General features: G+C 43.1%; 1 protein-coding gene and 1 long non-coding RNA gene across 2 annotated transcripts in view; one reads left to right on the top strand and one right to left on the bottom strand.

Moving 5' to 3' along the window:
* MAP3K1 (mitogen-activated protein kinase kinase kinase 1) overlaps window positions 1-7,530 on the bottom strand; it is a 102,067-nt gene extending 94,537 nt beyond the window's left edge. The window contains exon 1 of the mRNA XM_045021239.1: window positions 7,109-7,530. Within this exon, the coding sequence (XP_044877174.1) occupies window positions 7,109-7,530 (422 nt within the window). The remainder of the gene's footprint in view (window positions 1-7,108) is intronic.
* Window positions 7,531-7,906: 376 nt separating this feature from the next.
* The window catches only part of LOC123372292, a 35,077-nt gene continuing 30,785 nt past the window's right edge, over window positions 7,907-12,198 (top strand). The window contains exons 1-2 of the long non-coding RNA XR_006580191.1: window positions 7,907-8,044; window positions 10,886-11,087. This is a non-coding gene — a long non-coding RNA (uncharacterized LOC123372292). The remainder of the gene's footprint in view (window positions 8,045-10,885; window positions 11,088-12,198) is intronic.

Below are 12,198 nucleotides of genomic sequence, written 5' to 3'. Positions count from 1 at the left end.
AACTATTTTCCTCAATTGTTAGGCTAGTGTTAAGATTCCACACAACTGCAAGTCTTTCAAAGACTTAAGCAAAAGAAAAAAACCACAATGACTTAATTAAAAGTCACATTAAGGGACAGCAATATTCTAGTAGCATGGTAGTACCATCCAGGATATTTATGTTAGATTCCAGGGCTGGCCTTAGGGAAAATGATGCCCTGGGTGAATTTGTATTTTGGTGCCCCAGACCCCCAAGGGCGCAGCATCCCCCCCATTGCACCTGCCCCCATGGACGGCCCCCATTGCCTTGGCCCCCCCAAGGCTCCCCACACCCCTGCACTGTGCCCCCTGCACTCTCCTACTGCACCTGAACCCTTGCACTGTGCCTCCTTCACGCCAATCCCCAAACCCCTGCACCTCCCCCTCCTGCACCCTTATCCCCGGCACTGTGCCCCTTTTGCCCCTAACCCCTGCATCCCCCACCTGCACCCACCTGGGGAAACTGACCTGCATGCACAGACTATTTGGCATTGCTTCTCACTGCCCCCCTCAGACACTGCTCCTCTACGCACCCCTAGGGGGCTGTGCGGGAGGGAGCAAGGAGCAACAACAGACCTCCCCACATTCAGGTCACTTTCCCCACCTGGGCTGCATAAGGGGACAACAGGAAAGCAGCAGCCCGGGGGGAAGTGACCTGGATGCACAGAGCACTCGGTGTTGCTCCTCACTCGCCCCTGCACAGCCCCCTAGGGGGACACAAAGGAACATCTGGAGGAGCAGTATCTGTGCATCACCGCTCACCTCTTCTTCTCCCCCGCCCCATAGGTTCCTCCACCAGGAGGAAGCACAGAGAAATCTGGGTGCCCCTGCATGCAGCGCCCTGCCAGCCGGGAGCAGCTTCTGACTCTATACTGGCAGCGCACACCTCTGTGCTGCCGCACGGTGCCCCCTTGACCATGGCACTCCTGGGCAGTTGCCCGGGCTGCCCATCCCTAAAGCCAGCCCTGTTAGATTCCCAACTCTGATCTTGCAGGAAATGGAAGGTGTTCCTGAGACAACATGCTCAGCCTCTGGATGAAGAGAAGAAGGGAGGGAAGAGCAAGTGAGTTAAGAATCTGGTCTACACCTAACTCCCATTGAAATAAATGGGTTATGTTACTTAACAGCAAGCCCCAGAGCCAACAAGAAAACTACAGTGACCACCTCTTAAGAGACCCTTGTTCAATGTGTATTGAAAAAACAACAGAGGCTACAATCATAGAACCTTAAGTAGTATAAGTGGAGACAAGAGGCAAAAGTAAGGTGAACATCAGGCTCTGACAGAGGATTGAGGACTCTCTGAAAAGACAAAAGTTTGTGTTCTGAACTCCAGAAATTCAAACCATACCAATTCCTCACCACCACTGCTGCTACAAACACAACCCCTTGTTTTAGTTTTTAGAACAATTTCAGTGCAGTGTGGCAGTTCTGACTTTGAACTTTATTTTTTTTAAATTGCATACAAAACACAGTATTTAAACAAACCATAGACAGAGCCCAACTTTGCTATGTAACAAATGCACCACAACACCAAAAGTTACAGGAAAGATGTAACATTGTTTCACCCCTCCTATAAATCTTAAAAATAATGATTAAAGGTGATTTGAATTTATCTTCAAAACATTTTGCACTCTCACTGTTTGGATTTGCACTGTCTATGCAAGTTTTATTTAAGCCAAACATTTTAATGGATAACACCCTCTATCAGTAGAAGTGAAGATTTAATCTACAATACCAGTAATTCCCCTGAAAGAGCTACAGATAAATTAAAGTTACAATCTGTATACTTTGCGTAAGATCAAAGGAACTCCCATACCAGATCAAACAGTCTAATACTACATCCTGCCTGAGCAATAATTGTATACCTGATGCTTCAGAGAGAGACCAACACAGCCAACCCATACACAAACATGTTTGTAGGTCATAGAGGATGGGGGGAAACCAGCAGAGAAGGTAGGAGAAGTTCCTTTCTCATTCTCATGCAGTGTAAATCTTGAAGCACAAGATTTAATTTTTACTGTGCATTGGTACCTTAAATTCATAACTGCATATCCTACTGTGGTAATGAAGTTATTATCGTGTCCTATTTTAAATTCAGACAGACTTAAATTCAGCTTGGCATTGCACATATTCCTTTCTCCCTATATCCTCTTCACTCCATTTTTAAACCAGTGTCTGAGAGGATCCATCATGAGAGCCTGGCATCTGTTGTGTTGGACTTGCATAGTGCTCTCTCAGCAGTAATAGTAGGATGAAATTTACCAGGACGGCATTCATCATTTTCATGCTGCTTCTGCTCACTCTTCCACCTGAAAAAAACTAGTGTTAAGATAGTGGGAGAAGTGATTTTCTATTTATGAGCTCTTAGGGATATAATTAAACTTGCCACTATCAGTGAAAGATAGTCTACATTACTGACTTGATCAGAATACTTAAAATGTTATTTTAACTATATTTTCTTTACACTCACCCACTCAGGCAGCTCTTACCATGCCAAATACATTTTAACTTCAATTGCAGGGCCGAATCAGGTTAGCAGGTGCCATATATATGAAAGCTTAACATATGGCAAAGATGCAACATAACTACCTTTCATTATCACTTATTCAGAAGGACAGGAATCCTTGGCCAAACTATGTTTTAACAATGAAAAACATTCAACTCACCCCATCCTTTCTTTACTATAAAGTATTCTGTAGTATGATATATTTCTGTCCTGCTTTGGAATTCAAAAAACAAGGCAGGTGTCATGGATTGAGGAGCAGATCTAGAATTGGCAAGCTGCTGCTAGTTCTGCTCTACTAGATGGCCATAACAGCAATCTTCTCACTGTGTTTTAGGTGTTTTTAACATGCTATAATACAAGCACCAACACAAGAAAACCAACAAACGACATCAGTCATTTATCTACATAATAGTGTAAGACCAGGAGCAGGCAATGCCTTCTTTACATTTGAGATATCTGATAACAAATCTGCCATTTATAGTCAATATAATATTAAAATGGGAGCTTTTTTGAACAAATGTTGTTTGTGCTAGATGGAAGACACCTCTATGCGAAAAAAAATTATTGTTTATGTATACTGGATAAAGAGGAGAGCTGTGAAGAAAGCTGAACTGCAGCACTTCCTGCTTTTTGTTTTTATAAAAAATAGGGCTGACAGTGTTAGAAGTCTTGTATTGAAGAACGCCGGTTAACCCGTCATCCATGCCAACATAAGAATATAGTTGGCAATTATTTGATTTGAACACTGTAAAAGAGTTATATTAAAACTATATAGAAAGCATTAATTTTCTTGGCCCAATATTTATTTTAACTGCCTTGGAATGGAAGCTACAAGAACTTATCAATTGACTGGAAAAACTGTCTAGTTTCACTACTTCTGCAAGTTCTGGTATCTTTCTAAAATGCTTTTAAAATTCCTACAGCAATATTCTTCAGTTAATCATAATAAAGATTCCCTACAGTTCTTAATGCAACAATATACTTTCCCGCCTTTTCTAGCAACAGAACCATGCCAGTGTCACAAACGGTTGCACTACCTCAGGAATGCAGCAATCTGATAAAGATAATGGAAGGTTTTGTTAGATTTTTGAAGGTAGTATGTGAAGCATTTAATTTTGATAAAAAATTGAAATGTTAGAAAGTTCTATCTTGTTCTTTTATGGATTCCTGACCCAAACAGATTTTATAGTTCCCCAAATTCCAAGAAAGCCTAATAATTAACAATTAAATTCATAACAGTTTGTTCAGTATTAAATATAAACAGTATAAATAAGCTGATATCAAGAGACATGAAAAATAACTTAACTGTTGTGTGTTCAGGTTGTATTTCACATTAACATTAGAGAATGAACCAAAACCACACACAAAAAATCAATTTTTCTGGAAGTTTGTTTTTTGTCACAATAGTAGGTAAGAGACAATATAACTGAGAGATTAATGAAACAACATTTTTATTTTGTGTATTTAACAGCACGCTGCAGAGTCAGTTTCACTCTTTCCCCAGTTTACATCTCTGCTTTACCGGGGTCTTTCACACAGAAGTAGAACAGGAAAATCTATTTCTAAAAAAGAAAATGTGATTGTAATACCAAAAATGCTGGTAGGGGGACTTGAGAGCAAGTATAGTATCTGCTAACTACTAATGGCTGAGTAGAGGGGAAGAAGAGTATAACTAGTGTATTTATTTAAAAAAACAATGTACTATACATGCAAAATACTGTATTTTGATGGACTTCACTCCATCCACCAAATGTTTGCTTTCTCAGATTTTAAACTCTTCTGGGCAATGACTGTGTACACACATGTACATTTATAGTGCATAGAACATTGTGGGTGTTTCTAGTACACAAGAAAATTTTAATTATTTTGTATTTGACTAGACTCCTTTACTACTAAAGTAGGTGTAAAAACTGTTTTAAATTATTGAAATACTCTGACAAAGGAGGATCCCCACATCTGTTTACAGGCAAGACTACATCGAATATATTGAAGTTTTTAACATGAGGTTTATACAATATTGCTGAATTTATAGCATAATTAATCCTTCAGTTAGGTCTCTTATAATTAATTACCAGAGACTGAAACTAACATTTCAGGACTATGGTGTAATCTCATTGCATATTAAACAGAATAATGCACTTGACATTTAATATTCTCTCATATGAAATAATTGTTACAACTCTATTATTAGAATTATGGAGATGGTGCTATAAGCCATTAAAGTTCTTGAAACCTTTCTTCCTTCAAATTGCATGTATATTCGTACTTCAACATGTGCAAACGTAGGTGCTTTAAATATAAAAAAAGCTGTCAAAAAGTGTTTGAAACAGAGAACAGGAATTACTTTAAATAAATTCTTGTGTCTGTGGAATTAGCTAGCAAGGATGGAGTCAATATTTCAGTGTACGTGTGGTCTCCTGATGTGACAAATGTTGACCTTCTTGAACCCATAACAACTAGCAATAAGTCCCACTGAAAATTATTGTGAGAATCTTTCACTGTTTTTAAAGGCATGTTTTGATGCTGTTTATGCTAGTTATTTTTCCTCTGATGTGGTACTGAACTGTTTATATTTGCTACACTGGTGACACCTACATATGAGGGAATAACATGAAATAAAGTACATTTTAGTTTCATATCTTGACAAAACCCTAGAGATAATGCTACAAAATCAAATTAATACAAGTCACTTGCTGAAGTCAATATATCATCTTCTCCTTTAAGTAACTTCATTAACATAGATTTCCTATTAATCTTTCTATAGCTAGATTGGTGGTTCATCTGCTAGTGCCATATTACTGTCAAGTAACGTACACTGCCTTAAATATAGGCCAAAGTCCACAAACAGTACAGAATAGGTCTAGATACCTAAACAATTGCTGTTTATTAGACAGATTGCCATATTACTAAAGCATTCTCTAGAATGGAAATATTTTATTTAATATCCTTCTACGACAAATGGGAAAGAGATTTCTTGTTTGTGGTTTAAGTGGCTAACTAAAAGATCCTTTTCTCTGTAAAATAATTTTAAAAGTAAATCAACAGTCAGTCTTCACCTCCAAGTACTGCAATTCACTATTTACACAGGAAGTCTCACATAACAATCCTTATGAAACTAATTGTTAAATCTATGTCAAGATTACAAGATTTATCACCATCATTACTCTCACCTATGAACACATTAAAAGCAGAAAGTATAATGTATTCTGAAGCACATAGGAAGGCATCTTAAAATATGCACATGGTCGCTTTAATTCTGAATGCTTTTGTGTATGTAATATATATCAAACACACGGTAGTCATTGAACTTGTGCCTGTTTGCACCACAATACCTGTTAATTGGAAAGCTCTGTAAAATCTCAACTCTTTACCAAATAAGATACAGAATAGGACAAACATTGCAAGGGCACAATGTATCATTTCACACAACGTGCAACCATTCAAATATGTTTTCTCTAGTATAAACCCCTGAAACACACTGCACTGTCTACATTTTTGCAGAGTAGATATTCATGCTTTTTTTACTAAACAAAAACAAAACAGTTCCGCAATTTCAAGTGAACCAAGCCAAAGGAGAAAGGACTCATTTTTATTAAGATTTAACTTTAAATATATTTGCCTTTACTTTCCCACTAGTTTAAATGTAAAAATCTAAGACGTTTAGAGAGATTACTATCTAGATTACACAAAGCAGAAGCACTTTTAGGCGGGGGGTTGAGTACGGAGGGGATGATCTAGAAAAAAAAAAGGATTAAAATACACTGAGCTATCGCTCTTGCTCCCAAAACGAAAGACTGCTGGAAGGGTTAACGGGTTTAACTGCATTGAAACTGAATGGCTGAAACATCCGGTCCTGGGTCCTCAACCACCAGGGCAAATTCAAACTTCAAAGCCTCTCCGAGCTCAGGCAGAAATAAATCACCCCCACCCCGAGCAGTTGTGACTCCCATTTAACTAAGACCCAGGACTCCCAGAGACCAGCACACACTAACGAGGTGGCAGTGCAAAGGCAACACAAATGCAATAGTTGGTGCCAAGGCTACAGTGCTGGGAAACACAACCTCAGCTCCATAAACCTGCAGCTCCTCCTGCATAAGCCAACTAGGCACTGAACACAACCACACAAACTACTGGCCATTCACCACCCGCGCGCCCCGCGTCTCTTACAGCTGACAGCTCCCCTACAAACACAGGGGGCTGACGGGGGTACGACCCCACACCAGCCACCCCATCACCCTGTAACACCGTCCCCACGCAGATCCCATCGCCCCTTCAAACAGGCTCGGCCCCGGGCGGCAGCCAGCAGCACGTCCCCGCTACCTGCCCGTTGGGTGCTGCCCCAGGCGCCCGGGTCTGGCAGGGGGACCCCCCGAAAGCTCGAGCGGTGGCAGGGGCAAGGCTCCGGCGAGCTCTGCCCCCTGCTCCGCCAGTACAGCCGGGCCTCGCCGCCGCCCCCGCCCGCAGCAGCCTCCCCCGCCCCCGCTCCCCTCCCAAGGGCCTCCTGCCCCCCACATCTGCCCGGGGCTGCCCCTGTGAGGCTCCGGGGTCCGCACCGCCGCCCGCTCCCAGCCCGGCGCCCCTCACCCGGCAGGGGGAGACGGCTCCATCCTCCTCTCGGGCTCGGCTCCTGCGGGGCTCCCGTCCGGCAGCGGCTCGTGGGGCGCGGCGCAGCGGCCGGGGGAGGACGCGGGGCTGGCGGGGCCGGAGCCGCCGGCGAGGCAGCGGGGCGGCGAGAGGTCGGGGGACTCCGGCGAGCCGGCCAGGAAGAGCGGCGCCTCCGGCAGCCGGTCCAGCTCCACGCTCCGCACTTTGCGCAGCTGCTTCCGTCTCCAGTCGGAGCGCTGCTCCCGGCAGCCGCCGCCCGCCGCCCGCAGCAGCCCCCCGCCGCTGCCGGCCACGCTCCCCGCGCCGCTCTGCAGGCTCCCGGGGGCGGCGGCGGCGGCGTCCGCGCTGCTGCCCGAGGATAATCCCGACGACGAGGTGCGATTCCCCGCCGCCGCCGCCATTTTCTCTGGCGGGTCACATCGGGCTCCGGAGCGCCGGGGGAGGGAGGCGGGGGATGAGCCGCGCTCCGGCCGCTGCGCCTGCGGCGTGGGCTGCGCAGATGGCGTACGGGGGGTGGGAACTGGGCGCAGGCCCGGGGACTGTGGGGGCGCCGTTGGGAAGGTGAGGCTGGGAGCGGCCGCTCGATGCCGCCCGCGGGCAGGTGGTGGCGGGACTCGGCTGTGCCCACGCTGGGCCGTGCCCCGGCGCGGCCGGGCCGGAGGAGCCCGCACCTGTCAGGCGGGAGCGCGCGGCCAGCCGCCCCCGAGTCCCACGCGGCGATGGAGCCCGGGCTGGAGGCGGCCCCTGCCTCCCCGACTCCTCGCGGACCAAGGGGCCGATTTCTGCCCCTGGGGGAGGGTGCGAGAGTCTCACCCCAAGAGTCTGGACATTGCGTCACAAAGCAACCTTGCCCCGCTCCCCCAGACCCGCAGAAGAGCTCCGTGCAGCAGGGAAGCTTCTCTCTCACCAGCAGAAGTGAGTCCAGTAAGAGCTATTTCTTCACCCACCGACTACAGATACACCGCAAACAACATGTTCACCCCCCAGCACGCGCAGAGAACTACAAAGATTCTCCCCCCCCCCCCCCGCGAAATGTACTCCATGCATAGACAAACGTGGGTTTGTATCAGACATGGGGGTTGGGGGAAGAAGCTCATGATTTTGGTGCAACGCCCCTCTAACAAGACCATTTCTGATAGTTAGTAGGGGGTAGGGGAGTACATTCAGGCACACATGGAATGGGAAAAAAAAGTAATCACACAACATACAAACTACAAGTGGGAAGTTGGCACATCTGTCTACACACCAGTGCAGGCAGTGTATTTTGAAGGTTATAAAATAAGATGGATAAAGTATCAAGCATTGAGGGCCAAATGTTGAGAAAAGGGAGGTTGGAAGCTTGCAGGGAAAAATGCAACTGGCCATATATTTGAATGCTCGTCTGATTTTTCCATACTGCTCAGATGCCTAACTGGCCATTTACACATGTGGATATTGGTATACAATCAGACTTGTATTTTTGCTTGCAGGCCTCCCACTTTCAATATTTGGCCCTAATCATTTATTGCCCCTTCCATTTTACACTATTTCCCTCTCTCGCTATATGCTTAGAAACTAACTCCCAGGAATGCTCTCATCCCAATTTATATTTCTTGTAGTTTACCTTATAATATGCTAAACATATTAGACCATCCATTGCACCTCAGAGTGCAGCTTCAAGGTTCGTATGTGGCTCCACTCATCTATCCCAACACAGAAATTTCACAAATTGCCTAAAAGTTATTGTATATATAGGGTAATACCTACTTTCCAATGATATTTTAATAAGGGCTGATGAACATAATCACATAACGGATCTTACACATTTAAGTGTCCAATATACATTTTAACATTATAGGCAATACAGGTAACCATACCTGGAGTGAGGTTGCTTAACACTTGCCACTGTTTTTAATTGTTTATAACTTTGACAAACTAACCATTTGGGATGAAGTTTCCCATGCCAGTTGCATACCTGTCACTCAATTTTTGGGGATTTTTTTGGCAAAAACAATTCACCTATTTTTCAGAATGAGGTTTAGGAAAAGTACATTGTTTTGTCAGTTTTAAGAAGTAATTACAGCCTGTTTGCTTTGAGAAGCTCTAGCCCAGTGGTTTTCAACCTGTGGTTGACAACCACTAGGGGTCCACAGACTATGTCTAAGGGGTCCATGAAAGGTTGTCATTACCATAGAACAGAGGTTTTCACCTGGGCCCCGCAGATTATGTCTAAGCCTTCCAAAGGGATCTGCACCACCATTTGAAATTTTTTAGGGGTCCACAAATGAAAAAAGGGTGAATGGGAGTGGGGGTGCCTTTGTGTCAGGGATGTGCGTTTTGTCATCCCTAAGAAAATCTCCCAAAATTTAGCCACTTTATAAACCTCTGACTATCTCAGTTCACAGACACTCAGTAGAGACTTATAGTTGGCCACCAAATTCTCTGAAGATTCCACCTGTACTGAGTATGCTGCAGCCAAGAACTGCAGGGACTGTGCAGAACTTTCCATGCAATTGCTCCTGCTGGCTGCCAGGGCCCGCTGTGGTGCCAGGAACAGAACTGAGAGCACAGAAGAGTTTTGTACCTTTTGTCCCTGCTGGCACCCAGGTCTAAGCAGGAAGCAGCCACATTGGAAAGCAGAGGGTGAGGGTGGTCTGAGCCTGGGAGGATAGGGACCCTTAATGTTCTTTTAATATAGATTGTTTTGTATGTAATATATTTTACTCTCAAGTTACGTTAGAAGAACATTAAAGTTGTAAAGTCCTGTTTAGTTCTGGGATGGAGCATGCCCAGTTCAAACAGAATCGTCAGGGAATTTAGCTGCAAAGATCTATCAAGTCTCTACTGAGTATGTGCTAACTGCAATTTTTCAACAGCTTAAAACTTGGCCAAATTTGGACAGACTTGCATGGAGACAGCAAAAAGCACATCCCTGTCACAGAGGCCACCCCCCTGCCAAACATCAAGTCACTGCTCCAAAGTCTGGGCATGCTAGAGTTTTTCACAGAAAAGGTCACAAGAATTTTTTAACATGGCCAAAACAATTTTTTCTTAGCCTTGTTTTCAAAAACAGCAGAACCACTTTGATTGGTTGACATTTTTTGAAAAATATCAGCTCAAAGCAGACACCTGGAATAGAAAATTTCTGCCCAAATGGGTAATATTTGGCAAAATTATAAGGTAGTGAAAACAGGGTCTTATAATGGGAAGTGTCACGCAACCTTAATAATAGGTGGTGCCACCATATCTGCCTATAACGCGCACTCTCTCTCTCTCTCTCTCTCTCTAATGCCTAGATATGGATGCATCATGCAGGTAAACATCAGTACATTATAGACAAGTATTGCAACTAGAAAGGAAAACCACTTTAGTCTTATTTAGCTGGGAGCCTAGGAACAGACGTGTCGATCTTTTGCAACCTTGTTTTGTAATCTCAGTAATTGTCTTGAACTGAAGTTGTAAATAATCTAAGATAATGGGGCATGATTTGAGAATGATTTACATTTCCTTGCTCTTGTTGTTAGTGTAGACTTTTATAGTTCTGCAAGAAAAACTTGTTAAAGCTTAATTTTGTATAGCTCAGTTTATCAGATATTGTGCAAATACCTGCTCTCAGAGCTCACTTTAAAATTTGTTACATTCATGGTTACAAATCTGAACATATAGAGATTTTGTGGAATGAAGTTTATATTTTGGCCTGTGGTATTTAATACCAGATAAATATTCAGAAGGGGAGAAACATTTGAAACTCAATGCTACACTCTCTTGCATTTTCAGATCTATATTGGACTAGAATTATTCAGCTCTTCTAGTGGCATGTCAAATGCAACATCCAGGCCATATATTGGGCATTTTCTATGTCTCTCTGCTTTCATCAAAGTATGCAGTATGTATGAACTATGGGCCAAATTAATCCCTGATGTAACTGCAGAAGTCAACAACGTTTTGGATTTATTTGGAAATATATAAAAAGCCTAAGGTAAGAGAAGGCCTATTGCACCAATATACAACTGATGTCCCCAGAAAGCTTTGAAAGGTACATCTTCATTTTATATTATTACAAATTATACTCTGAAAATAAATAACAGTAGATTAAAAGTTGATTTAATAAAATATGTGAATAATCATTAGTTTTGGAATTATATTAGGCCTCAGCCTCAAGTACTTCAAATGGAAGTCAGATTAACATGCCATCACTCCCTCTAATAATGGAATCTGAATTTCTGATTTGACAATTATAGTGTTACATATTTTCTTCACGCCAGTAGCTCTTCGTAAGCCTTCTTATGATAACAGCCAGCTTTCCATTATTATTTACTCAGGCAATGAGCAAGCTATGTAGGGGACCTGGTCAGAGTAAGAGCATGTTTCCCTATTTGCAGTGTATAAAACAAGACTTTATTGCCCTATATTTAGCTGTGTTACAGTAGATATTCTGTTCTTTATGGAATAGCATGTACTGTAGACTAGAGGACTAGAGAGAAGACAAAGACTGAGAATCACTCCAAAATTAATAGAAAGATGTTAGTCATCTAATGCTATTATCTATATTATCTATCTATAAATAAAGGAACTATTACAAGGAGAGGTGTGTTATAGTGCTCTGAGCATGAGACATTGGATCCCGAGTTCTAAACTCGTCTCACAAAAACTATTTATCTTGCCTTTGTGTCCGTTTTCCCATATGTAAAATGGAGATTCCTCTTGTCTACCTTGCAGATTGTGAAGATTAAATAGCTAAGGTTTGTAAGCCACTTTGAACATGAAATGTGCTCTATGTAAGTACAAAACTGTACTATAGATGGTCAAGTAAATATGCACCCAGGAACATACATTTAAAGAGTAACTGTCCATGATACTCTCATTTTAAAAGTGTAAGGGCCTGATTCTATCACTGGGGTTCCTAGGCTCCAATGTTTGACAACAGGAGTAACTTGTATCTGTTCTCTATCCATGAGACATGAAGAAATTTAATCTTGTCAAAACAGAAGTGAGGGTGTGACTAAATGCTGCAGGAAAGTACATAGTCTGACTGGAAATGGGGGAGGAGACTTCTTGCATTCAAATTCTGAAGTAGATGAGTGAAAAGA

This window comes from Mauremys mutica, chromosome 6 (assembly GCF_020497125.1).
Source record: "Mauremys mutica isolate MM-2020 ecotype Southern chromosome 6, ASM2049712v1, whole genome shotgun sequence".
In the NCBI taxonomy this organism is placed as follows: domain Eukaryota; kingdom Metazoa; phylum Chordata; order Testudines; family Geoemydidae; genus Mauremys; species Mauremys mutica.
The sequence above is the reverse complement of the archived record's forward strand: the minus strand, read 5'-3'. Positions and strand labels throughout refer to the sequence as shown.